Source organism: Vespula vulgaris, chromosome 7, assembly GCF_905475345.1.
Source record: "Vespula vulgaris chromosome 7, iyVesVulg1.1, whole genome shotgun sequence".
NCBI lineage: Eukaryota > Metazoa > Arthropoda > Insecta > Hymenoptera > Vespidae > Vespula > Vespula vulgaris.
The window spans coordinates 4,673,362-4,691,101 of NC_066592.1; the positions used below are offsets into that span (position 1 = coordinate 4,673,362).

The 17,740-nt window shown below is 33.6% G+C and overlaps 1 protein-coding gene across 2 annotated transcripts in view; it reads right to left on the minus strand.

The window, feature by feature from the left end:
* Positions 1–17,740, minus strand: part of LOC127065281 (tyrosine-protein kinase Drl) — a 74,965-nt gene that overhangs the window by 34,609 nt on the left and 22,616 nt on the right. For both annotated transcript variants that reach the window (XM_050997393.1, XM_050997392.1), the window contains exon 2: positions 10,309–10,436. In XM_050997393.1, coding sequence (XP_050853350.1) covers positions 10,309–10,436 — 128 coding nt within the window. The remainder of the gene's footprint in view (positions 1–10,308; positions 10,437–17,740) is intronic.

Consider the following 17,740-nt stretch of genomic DNA (forward strand, 5'->3'; position numbering starts at 1 on the left):
CACGACACCTCGCTCGTATCATTTGTCCATTACAGCGATAAATCATTAGCAGGCTATCCTAGCTCGTTCAACTCGATGATACCCGACTCGTCCGAAGTAGGTAATCGCTTTTAAGTCAGCCCCTTAAAATCATTCCAAGAGTTTATTCCTTTCGAGTACCACCATTTGATTCTCTCCTTCTCGTTAATTCAGAAATTGAATTTCTACGTTAATGAGACATTTTTGGTTAATTTAAAAAAAAAAAAAAAGGAAAAACAAGTCGATTGAACAATTATCGAACACTATAACGTATCGTTGTTTAAGTTACAACTTATTCTATTTTCTACGTATTGTATATGTTCATTTTTTAATAATGTAAAAAAAAATGTAATCATTATATACCAATTTAATAACATTACCAATTTTTTTATTCTATTCAATTCGTAAGTAACGAAATCTGAAATGAATTGTACTCGACGAAGATAAAAGAAAAAAAAAGAAAAAAATAAAAAATCTTAGAGAAGAGATAGCGGATAATAGGAAAGAGATAATATTCCGTTGATTTCGAAGGACGCGTCGGTTGCAAAGGGCGGGTACTCAATTTGGCGGGCTTCCAGAGCGGACAGATGTCCCTAATTCTACGTTTGATAAACGACCGTCTGATCCCGACTTTCCTACTAGCGTTCTACGCTCGTTTCTTCGACGGCCGTTCAAACATAGATAGGAGTCTAAGCAGACACCAAAGATCTCATCATCTCCTATCGTCGTGAAAATGCGACGTTTCTTCGTCCTTGGACTAAGTCTGTAATTATGCTTCTCTGGTGAGCCAACACCAAGACTTACGAGAACTCGACAACGCAACGATCACCCCAACAGAAATTGTAAGCCGATCTCTGGCTTTTCAGGAAATAACGAGAAGAGAATTTTCTTCTAAGATCTACTAAGAAGTTTACTGTGATAGAACGAGGAACAAAACTTTATTCGTTCTCCTTCCTTCTTGATTTTATCAAAGCTCCAGACTCTCTCGTTTCTCCTTTTAACGTTGTAAACGTAGTTTACGCTTGTTAGCGAAAGAATTTTTTCAAGTTTTTGCGATACCATGATGATACGAGAAAGAGGAAAAGAAAAAGAAAAAAAGATAGCACAAAGGACAAATTCCATTTTATTAAGTGGCTATTAATCATTGTCCTTTTTAAAGTGATTTTTGAATAAATTCTTAATGTAAAAAAGTCCGGACAATTTTTTCCTTTTCAATTAATGTTTCTAAGGAAAATTGGATGATCTTAAAGAGATTTACTTCGAGCCGTCTGACTTCGTTCTATCAAGGATAAAAAATATTTAACAGAGGAGAATGATCGATAATAAAATAAAACATTTCTAATGCGTGAAATGTATTGAATAAAAACGGATATAGTCGATAACATCCACGACGATTTCATCTTCCGTCGTTTAATCGCTTCGACGATCATCGAAGTGGTTCTCTGATCGTTCCTACCCACTCAAGATATTAATTCCCAAAGGGCTTAGCTGGTTCCTCCTACTCGAAGGCTTCTCCTAGTCTCAAATATTTCTACAAACCTTCTCTCTCTCTCTCTCTCTCTCTCTCTCTCTCTCTCTCTCTCTCTCTCTCTCTCTGTTTCCGATGTAACAGGTATCACCGAAATAACAATTTAAAAAAATGTGAACAACGAGCTTTCTCTTTGTCCTCTACTCGCTCACTCTATTCTTTTCTCTTTCTCTCTCCCTCTCTTTCTTTCTCTCTCTCTCTATCTTTCTACGTTGGTAATATAGAGAAACGTGCACAAGTTCAGCAACTATGAGGGAACCTATCGCAAGGACAAATTTCCTCATCTAACTTTTCGCAAGGAAGATGAGGCGATCGCTCAATGCCAGCCAGTACTAACGCTTCCATTCTCGATATAATCTCCATGGCCTCTCTTCTCCTTTCTCTCTTTCTCACTTTCCATGAGGGACCTAGCACACGGACTTTCGTAAAATTAATGACGTAATCTAAGAGTTTTCTATAGAGAACTTTGCCGGCGTCTCCTCCGAGCTGCCGAGACGAAAGGAATTTATAGGTAAGCTACGTTAGACGAGTACACACGCGTCTTCTAACTTTCTACCAACATCTTTCTTCTCGACCTGGAATTCGATCGCCTTTAAAGTGTTCTGGATTTTCGCAAATGAGACGATTTTCTGTTTCTTTTTTTTTTCTTTCTTTCATTTCTATTACTTTTCTTTCTTTTCTCTCTTTTTTTTTTTTGTAACAACGGCAATGTTTTACGATCGATGTTTTTTAAGTGTTATATTTGTAGCGTGATTTCAAGCGTTCTAATTTTCATTAACCCATTTTGTACATTACACGCTCTCTCGCTAATTATATCAGTAATGATATCGTAACAATTTTCTATGGAAAATTATCGGTCCATATAACGGAGCATATTAATATTAACGAACGGTGCAGTTCGTTTAGAAGTAATTTTGTTTTAAATATTAGTTACGGTCTATGATAATTAAATTGTTTGCGCTGGAGATAAATATTGAACGTGCTTCGCCTTTTTGAAAAAATTTCAAAATTTACAGAATTTAAGAAAATACTTCGGAGTGTTATGCTTAATGAAATACTTTTATTATTTAATAAACGCGTCTCTTAAAAATGTAGACGGTATAACGTAGTATACGTAGACGATATAAAATTGTAATCTCAAGTAGAAAGAGAAAGACAAAAATAGGAAACGTGACACAACCACAGGCTATTCTCGTAATTCCTTTCACGTGAGACCAAAAGAAATACAGGAAGGTTAGAAAATTGGTAGGAAGAAGAAAGAAAAAATAATAGAGCCATTTCACGGATAGGTAGGCGTGTTTTTCTTTCGCGTTACAATTACCCGGTTAGGTTAGTTTTAATGATCGTTTTTCAAGAGGAGGACGTTAACGATCATTCAAGCCCTTCTCACCCTACGTTAAAAGGGGTGAACCGTCTCGACATCTTACGCTCTTACGCTTAATTTACACGCTACAACGCGCGTAACTCCTTCTCGTGAATGTCTTTCTCGTCTTTTTCAGGCTGCACAGCCATCATTTTCGTTTCTTCTTTCGTTCTCTCTCTCTCTCTCTCTCTCTCTCTCTCTCTCATTTCTTGGCCTCGATCGTTGAAAAGTTTTATATTCCTCGGTAAGCAAAGAAATTAGTCGCCGTGGTTATCCCGTTCCGAGCTGTTTCGTGGCGAAAGCATGCAATTCAACGAGTTGAAATTGAATCTCTGCGAGCTTAAGCAGGCCACGAGTGGTGGTGGTTGTAGTGGTAAGTAGACTGGGTTGTTTCGCTCTCTTCCATGGAAAATACCTCGCAAAGTTTCGCGTGGAAATACCGAGGCCCTTGACGTGGCAAATGAAATTATTAAAACGTCAACGCCACGTACCTCGACGATGAAGGCCACGACGAAAGTGAAAGAAATGAAGAGAGAGAGAAAGAGAGAAGGAATAAGCAAGCGTACCTATAAAAACGTAATTTCATTTCTTTGCAAATCGGCTCGATATTGGTAAACTTATCGCTTTAAAAAATCAACTTCGATTACGTCTTTCAAATGTTATAGTCACTACCGATCAAAGATTCATTTTAATCTTCGCACCATCATTAATCATAAACTTTGTCATAAACATCAAACGCACATTTTCTCTTTCATTCTTTCTTTAGAAATTTTCTAAAATTATTTAGACGGAAATCATCACCATTATTGAAAATACTTTGATTACAATATATACACATATATACATATATATATATATATATATATATATATATATATAACATACTAAATATATCATATAAATAAAATAAAATAATGACAAAGAAGTAAATAGAATTGAATTGAAAAAATCTATTTCGCATTAAACAATAAAAGATTGAAACTAAAAGCAGCCACTTGAGTTGGCCAAAGTTGAAGTCTAATCGAGACGAAAAGATAGAACAGAAGGAGAAGATAGAAGAGAAAGAGAGGGAGAGAGAGATAGAAGTTGCAGTACTCTATTATGCATTCACCCTCTAGGAAGGACCTGCTTCTCTCTTGCTCTCTCTATCTCTCTATCTCTTTGTCTCTCTATCTTTCGTCGTGTAGTCTCTCGTATACCTTAACATAATAAGGCCGTATTATGCAGCATATACAAAATTTCCAGTTTAAACGCGAACCACGTTCGTACCTTAAGGCCTCGTACTCTCACGAACGGTCGCTTTTCTACGAGAAAGTTAAGCTACGAAAAGCGCACCTTACGTGACGCTGCCAGTGGCGAGTCTCGCCAGCTTTATCGGAGATAATGCCGATCGTATTTCATTTTGAAATATTACAAAATTCAACTCTACTGCAAAAATTCTTTCTCTCCATCTCTCTTTATCTCTTCTTTCGTAAAAGTATTGTTACACTCTGTTCGATGCATTTTTAAAATGAAGCTTGTACCAAACCTTCTTTTCTATCCTATTAAAAGACATTGAAGAAACATTGCAGAAATTTTATTACTTACTACTAATTACTATATCGTAATTTAAAAATTACGCAACACAACTCGAATAGCATGATATTTTTTTAAATGGATTTTTTAATTAATTAAAATAATTTGAACGGTTCGAATAATTTATGAATACAGTAAGTACATGGTATCTTACACAGAGACAATGATAAGAAGAAACGGAGGAAGGATATATCACCGAAAGGAGGCGTGCCAGTCTCATTCCTCATGGAAAATATATTTTCGGAGAAATTACGCGAGTCCGGTCTCGGGTTACGGGCGATTATGTCGCATAATCCGTGGCAGGCGCGTTCATCGGCGGTCCGAGGGGTGCGACGGGTAAACTCGGGGTGTCGGATGTCCCTGCGGCTGATATTCCCTGTTATCCGAAACACGAGGCTGTTATCTCACAGGACTTACCATACGGAAGCCACGAAGGGCTCCGTGGTGCCCTATGCGCGTACACATCACCTGCCCTCCACCTACTCTCCTGTAGGATTATCGAGAACGTACCGAGCATTAATCGGTTCGCATCAACGATCGTGATCTCGTTGAATTTCCAATTAATTCCACACTGTCCACCATCCTCTTCACCATTCGATATTAATACCATTAGTAAACTCTCTTTCCTCTGTTATTTTTTATTGCAAATATTTAAAAAAATTATAATGACATTCGTCATTATATAGACAATAAGTAAGAAATTATTGATCGTAATATTGTTGAAAAATTGAAACATTGTATCGTCCCAATCGTATTTAATTTATTTCATAAAATATAAATTCTTCTATTTGTATTTAATGCAAAGAGAATGTTGAGGATTGTGGAGTATATATTGATCTGTGCTTGATGAGGAGAGATAAAGAGAAACGATCAAAGAAGAGAAAGCCTTTGAATTTTTAGTTCTCATTTAAATCAGGTCAACCATCGAACGATTTTCTTTCATTTCTTTCCTTTCAAAAGAGCTCTCAGAAAGCATGATATTTCATTTGAAGTTGTCGACTGAAAATATTATCGTGCTATAACCGATAGTAATAGAAGTAATACGATAAAGATATCAAAGAGAAGAGTTATAATCTCGTATTCGTTTGTAAACGTCAATGACCATCGTTACGATTTCGACAACGACTATACCACCGTTTGCCAACATGCACGAAAATACGATCGATTATTTACGGCCGCAATTTAATTAATTAACGGCAGCCGCGGTAATCGACGGTTACACGCGCGCAACTATCAAAATGAAATATCGTAGATCACGTATTTCGGCGCTCTCATACGCGTCGGGAACGACGGCAGGTCATAAATTCGTAATGAATGAGCTAACAATCGAAAGGATTTGTGTGTTCATTATTTTTTTTCTTCTTCCTTTTTTCTTTCATCGCGAACATCACTTTGAGCACACAAACGTATTTACTTTACGATGAAAAAAAAAAATGTCTAAGAACTTTCATTTTTTCTCTTGAGTTTTTCATTATAAAAAGGATGTTTACTATCATTGATTATTGAAAATAATTTTTTATCGTGATAATTAAAAAAATATATATACTAAATGCAAAAATGTTTATTCAGTATGCACACTTTTATTGATATATTGAATATACATTGAAAAAGGAGTGATAGTTATAATTACATTTCGATGTGATCAATACATTGAAACAATTTTTACATTACTAATTTCTTCTTTCTTTTTATCCTCTAAAGCTTTTCTAGGACAATCTTCTTGATTTATATAACGCGGTTCTTTTATAATTACAATTCGTCTTTGTGGACAATCATTTCGATGGCATCCCTTTGGCTCTTTGACTTCTCGATGTCGGAAAGATTAAAGAAATCGATGATTCGAGGAAATAGAGGATTTTCATTTCCAGCTTCTTCTACTAGCTGTCGAGTTTCAATTCGACTTGCAGTAAGAGAGGAAGAAGAACAAGAAGTAGGACATTAAGAAAGATGGATGTATTTGTGTTGTTGATCTAAAGTGGGCCGCTCATTTTTCAAAACGTTTAATATCCTCAATTTTTCTATCCCCATATATATAGATGAACAAAAAGTTTCTAAGTGATTAAAAAAATTTATTTGCAGATTATAAAAAAAAAAAAACAAATCAAGAACCTTTTTTACAATCTGAAAAAAAATTATTATTCTAAGAAAATTTCTAAATAACAGTATCTAATTGATGTTAAAAATTACTTACAAACTTTTGACCCGTCTACCTGTACCTTAAATCCAAACTAATTTCATATGTATACACTATATAACTAAAACAAATATTTTATATCTGTAATAAAAAAAAAAGGAGAAATAATTTTTTTTCCATTATTTCTTTTTTTTTCAATTTCATGTCCATCAGATTTCAAACGTTTTGGGAATAAACTTGAATTCGGGATGATTTGTGAATCATCCACTTGTTAAGCAAAAGCTCCTTATCACTTCTTCTTTCCCCTTATTGTTAGCACCGTTCTCCGCGAATAGCAAAACCAGGAGAGGAGAGAGTTGGATGTTGTGCAAAATGGGGTGGATATGACAGGGGTGGATGCTCGACCACCCTAGGGCGACAATTACTTGTAATACCGTCGGTCTCTCGAGGCCGATGGGAACTCGATGGGGCGTACTTTCGTTCCGAAAGAAAAAAAAAGGATATTATTGCCATCTAGAGCAATAGGGCATACACAAACCCCTATCTACAGTCGTACACCAAAAAAAGAAGGGGCGCGAGGCTTGCACCCTCATCTTATCGTGAATTCGACATTACCCGATCGCCCGAGCAAATCTTATACCCTTCGATTTCGGTTAGATCGAACGTCAGGATAATTGGGACAATCGGACAGACAGTCTCGATTCGAACGTACCAAGGGTAGCTCGTGAAACGAGACGATCTCGAATGACTAATCTCGAGTAACTCTAATAGATCAGCTGATTGTATTCTATGTATATATATATGTGTCTGTACGTGTGTGTGTGTTTTAAGATTTTAAGAGTCGAAAGATTTGATATAAATAGTGTAGGTGAACAAAATCAAATATTGAAAAAACTGTATATATTAGAATATTTGCATCGAGTGTAAATAAAAAGATGTTATTAATTATAAAGAAACTTTATGTATTCAAGATTAATGTATCTCAAGAAGTATTCGACGGTTTATAGAATATATAATTTGTGTTTTAGTATATATCGATTGCTTCGAGTTCTTCATAATCAAGGAAAAGTAATAAATTTTTATGAGTCACGCACGAATCAGATCGAACGATTTGTGCAGATAACCAGATTATCGATACACCAAGATTATTCGAGATTGTCTTTATCAATGGGAGGACACAGATAACTACGAGTAGAAACAGCGATGGTGAGTCAGACATTGCGGAGGGACGAGAACGTAAATTCCCTCGCACGACAAGAAGTTTTCGTGAACACAGATGAACGGATAGAGGAACGATACGGCACGTGTAATTGGGGTTGCAACCCTGTTACGCGAATAGACACGTCCAACTACTAGATATATACATAGATATACGCTTGCAAATCTCTTGGATATCTACTCCAATTTGATTTGTCCATTTGAATATCGATTTCTATATTTTCTCAACGATAAATCCTGTTTCGCTAATTTTAGAACTATTTTAATAAAATCTATTACCTGTTAGATATACATGATTTTAAGAAGTTACTACTTATGATAATTACATATGCTACGTTCAACGTAGAAATGTTAGTTAAATTCGATGCAATTATTATTACGTCTATACTACAATATAAATGTTTAATATCTCTGCTCATTTCATGTTAATCCAAATAAAATATACGAGAGTCTTTGTAAATGGTAATATACATTGTTACGTGTCCCATGGTTTATTTTATAATCGTGACTGATTATTATTAGGATTTATAATGTTTTAATGTAACATTTCATATTTAAATTTTCATTTATAAGAAATAAAATTGCAAAAATTTGGTATTGAGCATTCATTAAAATAAAATCGTACGATCGATTTTCGAGGAGTCGGCTCGACGAATCGAAACATTTTTTATTAGCTCGACACGGTAGGAAGCAATCGATTCGTAATGGGATGCAAATTGTTCCGTTCAAAGGCGAATGAAATTATGGAAGCGTCGGAGCATTCGACCGTATACGAGGAGTCTCCCTCGCATACGGGTACGCGTCGTTGCATTTCTCTGATGATTGAATCCTACCTCGCGTTTCTACCTTCTGCGTTTTACATCTGTACACTTGCGACATTTATAAGATGATCGTGACGTTATCCATATTGATAAAGAGTATGTACTGGTACTGAATTATGCCATTTAAATCTTTCCGTAAAAATAATTAATTATTTAATTTCCTATATTGTCGGAGGTGATTATAATATGATTTAATTTGATATAATTTGAAAGTAAAGAATGATTAATTAATTTCTTCAGTTTAACTTGATATCTCAAATATTCGTATAAACTCGTTATTTTTTGATTACTACATATCGCAATTTCAAAATATTGAAATATGTTGAAATATTGGTGTTTTAATCCGAAAATCGATATTTTTTAATTTTACCGAATTTTCTATCGCATATGGATGTGTGTAAAATAATGGTTTCACTGAGGATCACATCAAATATTTTTTTATAACCGTATAATATACACGATATGTATTTATCTGTAGCCAACATTTTACACGGAGTATATACAAAATACAGAGAAAGTTGTCTATTATTTTATATGGATAATTATTGAGTTGTTATCGAAACTATTTTATTTCTATATGATCATATTCGTGTGAATTCATTTAATGCGGATCGATTAAAAGAGGGTATACATTTCAAGAATTTGAAACGAGAAAGATAAGTGAAAGAAGAAACGATAGTCACGTAGTCACGATTTCCTTGTCGTTTAACGTCCGAACGAAGTCACGACTTTCCGCGTTTTCTCTTGTCCGATTGAGTAGAAGAAGGAAGAAAGACAAAGGTGGGAGGTAGGGATAGGGGAGTGTTTTAGAGGGTGAGTACGGTTTCCTTGGTGACTAAAGGGGGAAAGTAAAATCGAGGCACGGACTGCCACTCTCCCATCGCTTGTTTGTATTTCATATTGATAGAGTATTGATATAGTCCTCGACCAAGCCCTCCACCCTCTCTCATCGAACACCCTCTTGCTAAACTACCGTGACGATGCTCTAGAGCCCTCTCTACGCGTTTCTGTATGTATACACGTGTACATATCTACGTATGTACATATGTATCGGTACATAGTCGCGTTCATTTAAACGAGCATACCATGACTTAACACTTAAAGGACCACCACTATCTCTCGCCATTTGATTCAACTGACCAAGCGAATATTTAACATGTTTTATGCAAATAAGATCTATATGTATGTATATATTGTACGTACGTATGTATGAACGTATCTATCTCGTGTATCTATTAACATCTATAATAAGACGGTGCGATAAAATATAAGATAAAAAGTCAAAATATGTTGCAAACAAATGTTCCAGTAGAAAAGTCGTACGATTATAAACCACCGATCGGTACAGTTTAAACTTAGTATAGGTATTTGTTTTAAAACAAAATATGATTAAACAAAAAACAATAAGTTTGAAGATAAAATCTAAAGCGATGTTCGTATTAAAAAAAAAAAAAAGAAAAAAAAATATTCGTATTAACATAGTTAATTTTACATAGTCGCGGTCATCGACCTTCACTTTCTCTTCATTTATTATTCCGTTCCAGCTTTAACGGGAAAAATATTCCTCGACATTTAGTCTTCGGCGATAAAGTTTGACGACGATATATCCAAAGGGAAAGAATAAAAAGAAGAAAAAGACATGCGTACATACCGGGTGACCGGCTAGACTCTGCCAGGAAAATTCAAGATCTGCTATATTCGCTGGCACCGGAACGACAAAATTCATGGCGTACGCGTTGACCACCCCCTCTCTGACGTAGTACAATTCCGCCTCGAGTCCTGAAAGCAGAATATGCCAGAGAACGGATATCGATCGGACGATCAATTATGAAAAAGGCATGGGCCGACGGCGGCGACGGCGTTGGCGGCAGCGACGGCGGCGGCCGATGCGAGGGCAAAGTTCTTCTTCTTTCTATCGACTAACTTTTCCCTTCTTCTCATCCTCTTATTACTATTACTAGTACAACTACTACTATTATTACTACTACTACTACTACTGCTGCTACTGCTACTATTACTATTACTGCTAGTACTACTCCGCTTAATCTTACTTCTTTTGTTAGAAAGAAACGACCTATCACGAACTATGCCGCCACGTGCAGCCCTTAGGAAAGGTACATAAATTTACGAGTACGATGACCAGCAGGGTTTATAATACTATTTTATTTGTAATCGTTAATCTTGTAAATTCTGATACGTTTTAATATAAAAATATTCCAAGATTTCTTCTTTTTTAAATGAACCTGTGTCAATATAATGATATAAGGATGATCGTAAAAATTTGAAAAATTGAAAATCACTTCGTTCTAACCACGTAAAGCGTTTCCGACATATCGTAAGAAGCTCTTGATGGTTATTACCACTGCGTTCATCGGATCGTGAAATCGTATATCTTGTGAAGTTATCTGCCGCAGTAAATATCTTGGGTATTCACCAGATGGATTTTAAGATGCGAATCTCCCAAGAAAGATAGAATAAAAGAGAAAAAGGAACAGGCATTGAAAGAGACATAACACTCGAGATATTATACTCACTACGAGATAACTTATCTGATTAATTTCTTCTCATATTTAATTTGAATTAATATTGAATGAGTATTGCAATCTAAATCGTCGTTAAATTTTCTATGAAAACGTAATTAATTTCTTTTCTTATTTAATCCAGCATATCATTATATTTTCAACTTTATTAAAGATTCTTATTGCTTCGTGAAAAAGAATTTTCTGTTTTAAATCCTTTATCAGAGATGTTACACAATCTGTTAAATTTACTGTGCATAATTAATAAAAAGAAAGCAAAGAAAAAATTAAACATGTAAAGAGAGAATAAAAGAGAGGATAAAAAAATAAAGAGATAAAAAGTAAGAAGAAATCGAGAGAGAGAGAGAAAAAGAGCAATGAAGAAGAAAAGAAAAGCCAGCGTATCTATATCTCTTTCATTTTCCTTTTCTACGTTTCACCGTACGATCTCTCGTGTGTGGATCATCGTCTGAAAATCCTTTTCGTGGATTTGAGCGTTACTCGTACGTGAATACTGCACGTTTCTACACACTACCATAGACATTCCCTACATTTTCCTCAATCCTCGAAAATTCCGTGGATAGGTAAGACGAGAAGGTCAGAATTTTCTCAGCCCGATCGCAGCGTCATTCGTGTCTACCTTCACGTATGACTACGCAATTCGATATCTCGCTGGTGAACGATATCCAGAGATGTTCCTCTAGTAAATATATTTATATACAAATACACATATATCTAGCATGTATAGGTTTACTTGTATTTTACCTATATGTGTGTACGTACATACATATGTAAGAAATATACGCTAGAACGTAACCATGGAAACGCTTTCTCTTCATGATACCACGATAAGACGTTTTTGACGATGTGAAATATTCCGATTTGAAATATACATATGTATGTACGTACACGTACATATATCCCTTGAGACCGAAAAAGACTAAGAGAAAAAGAGAAAGAAAAAGAAAAGAGAGAGAGGAACAAATACTTCTAGTTCTTGGTCGACTATACCACGTTCAAACAAATCTCTTGTATAATGTCCTCTTGCACGAACGTTTCTGTAGGCTTTTGGTATATCGTGTATATATCGTATATATACACGGTGGAACAATAATTTTGATTTAAGTATGAATATCTCCGTTTTTTTTTTTTGGAAATTAATTCACAAAAATTATACGGTACAGAGGAACCATGCTACAGCAGTAACAACTTTTTTGCAGATAAAAAGACTTGCTTGAAAAACTAATCAAGTTCAACTTTGTTTTAACAAATACATATGTTTTTAATTGCATTAGTCGATGCATCTCTACATTCTCTATAAAAAAAATATTAATCTATGTATGTCGAGAAGTTATCAGTTTAGGAGATATTTATAAGCGTTTAATCTGCGCTTATTTCGCACTTACTCTGCGCTTTTTTGCGCTTATTCTGCACTTATTCTGGATTTACTTTATATTTTTGTTTCAAATCTCTACGACTTTTAGTTTCGAAGATATTGCCATGTAAATGAAAAAAAATAGCTATTAATAATATGCAACAAAATTTTGTTGTTAAAAAATTAATTTGTTTATTAATTATTTATTAATTTAAGTAATTTCATAAATCAGTCGCGATCTGAATTTTTGGTTGACAAATTAATATAAATTTACTTTGTAAAAATTTGTTTATAAAAATTGTTTATAACAAATTGTTAATTAATTATTAACAATCGCTTTAAAAAATAGAGAAATTTTTGCCCTTTAAAATGATACTAGACTCAAGTTTCTACGACTATTAGTTCGGAAGATATTCCCATGTAAATGAAAGAAGAAGTTAATAATATAAAAAAAATTTTGTTGTTAAAAAATAATTTGTTTATTAATAATTTATAAATTTATGTAATTTTATAAATTAGTCGCAATCTGCATTTTTAGTTAGCAAACTAGTATGAATTTGCTCTGTAAGAATTTGTTTATAAAAATTGTTTATAACAAATTGTTAATTAATTATTAACGATCACTTTAAAAAATAGAGAAATTTTTGCCCTTTAAAATGATACTACATTCAACTTTCTACGACTATTAGATCCGGAGATATTTTGATAAATACAAGATGTTTACAAAAAGTCACTGACCTACATAATTTCATTCAAGTTAATCAATGACCCACTGACCTATATAAATTCCAAGAATTTACGCCGCTCAGCTGTTTGAGTTACTATTACTATACTATTACTACGAACAGGTGTAGTGTACAAATTATGAATGAAAATCTTTGGAAGGCGATATCTCGGGAACGGAAAGTCGTAGAAACTTGAAACAAGTACCGTTTTCAAGAGTAAATTATTCTCTATTTATTTAAATATTGTAACAATATTGGTATAATAGAACCGATTTTGTTATTAATTTTTTAAATTAAACTTTTTCTTTTTTTCGTGATAAAGATATAACTACAAACTGAAATCATTTCAATTTTTATTGTAATTATGTAAATTTTATTTTGTTTATGTAAAATAAAGAATAGAAGACCTATTAATAGTCAATAATGTCCGAAATTGAAAGATCGAAAAATCGAAAGACTTTTCTTTCTTAACTTACTACTGTTCTTACTACATTTTAGTGGTAACTCTCTACATGGTTTCTTTGCAATATATACATTAAAATATCTTTTGAACTAACAGTTTTTTGACAATACTTGTATTAATACATTTTTATTAAAAATGTCGAGTTACATGGACCAATGCCATTAAAAAGAACAGAAATATACAAGGTGATCAAAATGGATATAGAAAAATATATCGTTTTCCTTAAAAAAAACAATCGTATCATTTTTCTTCGATCTATCTCAAATATAACAATATTTTTCCATTTATTCGAGATAATATCTTTTACTATATAAAGAGCAAAAAAAAAGAAGCACAGAATATCGTGATTCTTTATTTTAATAATAATCACGAATAACAAAATGTAATCCACATATTATTTTTTTTAAAGCAGCGAACTTCAACGAGACGTCAAGATAGATGTAAATTCATTTTAATATTCACCATCCAAGTTGAATATTTAAATTTTATAAAAGCATTTGATCGACAAAAAAAAAGAAAAAACATGTGTAAAAAGATCACTTCGTATTTTATGTCGTTGGTAAAATGTATAGATATCATTTTTTATTTGTAAAATTTATCTCATTTAACTAATACGACAAATTTTTATATTTTTCTCGTTCGCTTCGTTTTCAATATGTAAAAAAATATTCAATTAGAAAAAAAAGGAATGTCTTCATATTTCTATTGAATGGACTATGGATAGTTACTAAAAGCAACGATTTGGCCTTAAATGCGTAACAAGTTGTCGATAGAGAGAAGACATCTATTTATAAAGTCGAAAATGTCCTCACGCGAATGGCGTTCGTCATTCGAAACTCGACCTGCCTAAGCCTCGTCGATGTCGCTACGGCTTTCTCGCGTGAGGAAACTTTCGAGGAGCAATCTAAAGTTTCCTTCTGCTTCCGCCATTTCGCATGATCTCTCCGTGACTGCAATTTCTATTTCACGCTTCGCCGTAGAAACAACGGGCCGCTATTAATTTTCCCTTCGCAGCCTCCATGTTCCTACGTTTCGTAAACAAATAAATATTATTATCATTATTATTGAATGATCAATCGCGAGATTAATCGAAATTCGTTCTCGTCGCGAGTTCTACTAGACATTGTTCGCGGAAATTCATAAATTCCAATTTCTGTTCTAATATTCTAATAAAATTTTACTTCGAAAATTGCAAAATGGTAAATAAATATTATACATTAGAATGTTTTAAATTAACATCTTCCAAAGTAGTCCATTTTTAAATAATTCGACTATTTAATATATAAACGATTTAACTTTGAGAAAACACGACTTAATAATCTTTACCAAAAGTTAATTGCAAAATTCTTTGAAAGAACAATAAAGTATATTAAATAATTTTTATATATCTACTATCTAAAAGCACACACACACACGTTTCGAATACCCATGTCGATAGTTAAGACGATGGCGAAAGGGAAGTTGAGCGTTAAGCGAACTAAGAAGATTAAGCAACTTTCTACTCTGTAGTTCGTAGTCTCGCGGAAGAAAGACAAACACGAAGGAGCAAAGAAAACGATAAGATCCTACCCTCTTTATTCGGTTGGAGGTTTAAGCGAAGGCATCGCGAGAAACAAATTAATTTCCGCTTACCTCGAGACGCTTTCGCCCTTGTTAATTACGAGCCTTGTCTATCGCACAATCCCACTACTACCTATCGACTGTGACGTAGCTCAAATTTCTATATTGATCGTACTCTCTTTTCACAACATTAAATACAGATTACTTTCGACAAAGAACATTAACACACACTACTAATACAATAATGTCTTGTTGTTTCTATAAAATGAAATACATATCCGATCATTAATATTAAAAGTATCCAATCAACAATAATTTCTCTTTTTATAATAATTACACATTACGTGATACTTGTTACTAAATAAGTGATACACAATGATATGAACTAAAGTTAGACAGTTAATATAAAATCTTTAAGAAGCAACGCTCTATTAAAATGAATTTATTGCTACAAAAGATTTCACAAAGTTTCGAAGCTATTATCCAGAGTATAATATATTTCAAAATAATCCTCGTGCTTCAAGTACTAAAATAATCGCTTCCAACTTCGTCCGTTCTTCTGAATAACAAATACATATATTTTTTTTGTGACTTCTTTGAAAAAGAAAAATTATTATAGTTATCGTTAATAACGAACATAAGAAAAAATAATATACTGCAAGTAGAATTTACATAACTGTTTTATGTAATAACTTCGAGTATCCCCGAGGAGTCATAGAAAAGGATTGAAAATATGAAAGAGGATTGAATCTCCTGATATTACTCGATCACATACAAAAAAAAGAGGAAGACGATAGAGCTTGCTTCCATCGGATTCTTCTTCTTTCTCTTAAAAAAAGAAAATTATATATATATATATATATATATATATATATATATATATATATATATCAACGAGATAAATCTTGGATGATCCCAAGAGAGGAAGAAGTCTGTGGACCGGCTAACTTCGGCTGGGATTAAGTTCCGTAATGCTAAGATGGTTTCACTGGTGCAACAAATGAACGTAATCCTGTTACGGGGCGATATAAAACCTCGTAAGGTTTCGTCGTCCTCGACTAAACCGTACTAATCCACTGCTTCTTCCTTTTCTTTCTTTTTCTACCCTTTACGTTTAAAAGCGTCCTTAAATTTTATCAGATATATATCTTCAATGTTCAATGTGTTTTAACTGTTCAATTTGTTGCAATCTCAATTCTAGGATCTTTTTAAAATTTATTAAAACGAAATTGTAATATAATCTAGAAAAGATAATAAAGTTGTTCGATGGAAGGATACAGTCAATATGAAAAACTCTTTAAATACTAATATATTCGTATCTACATAGTCTAATAAATCTTATATTCTATTCTCGAGAGTAGGAAAAGGGATTCTCTTTATGAAATTTTCCAAATACCATTTCGCAAGGAATCACGATCGAATCCATCATGCCGAGCATATCTCTGAAAAACACTCGGCTTCGTAGGTCGCGGACCAATCTATCAATTTACTTGCAGAGAGTGGCAAAGGAAGAAACGAGAAAGAAGAAGATGAAGAGAAAAGGGTGTCCCGTTTTCCAAGCTCTTCCCATGGGACAAGTGGAGAGGAATCTGGAATGGGTATCGAGGGCACAGAAGATGGGTTATGTGTACCTCTCGATGCCGAGAGTTCAGTGGTTGGGTTTCTCTCGTGCTAAGTAGAAAATCGTGTCTGGCATATGAACGGGCGGCCGTCGTTGTTGGTCGTTGCAGAAGATCGCTAATGTTGCTTTGAGTGTGCCAGTGCACACCCATAAACGCATTACTCCTCTCGAATTTCATCGAAAGACCCTGTCCAATCGCAACATCGATGACTAAGTCTATTCGAAGGAAGGGTTTCCGGATTTTACGTCAAAATATCTTCTATCATATTATATATTGATCTTCGATTTTAATATAATTTTATATTATAAGATAAATGATTTCATTGGTAACTTGACTTTTCTTGTCCCATTTAAATCGTTAATTAAAACATTAAATACATATGTTTTAAAATATACCTTTTATCAAACTATCGTAATTTAAACAGAAATGTTTACAGTGAATATTTTAAAATAAAGTCAAAAAGAATAAACGAAAATAACACGTAGATAAAATAATTACGTGCCGATTTTATCGTCAAACATTTGGACGAATAAAAAAGTACGAACGATTACGAGGGACTTACAAATTTTAATTATTTCGACTTTTCCAACACATTCTATAAATCTACAGTATCTTTTTCAAACTACAAACTGAAGAAAAAATACCATTCGAAAATTTCTAATAAGTTACAAAATATATTTTACGAACGAAAACTTGAAATGGTTTTGAAATTGGGTGCGCACGACGAGTGTGCTTTTTGCGATCGAGAGCAAAACAAAATGAAAAAAAGAGAAAAATAAAAAACAAAAAAACAAAAAAAGAAAAGAAAAAAAAAGAAGA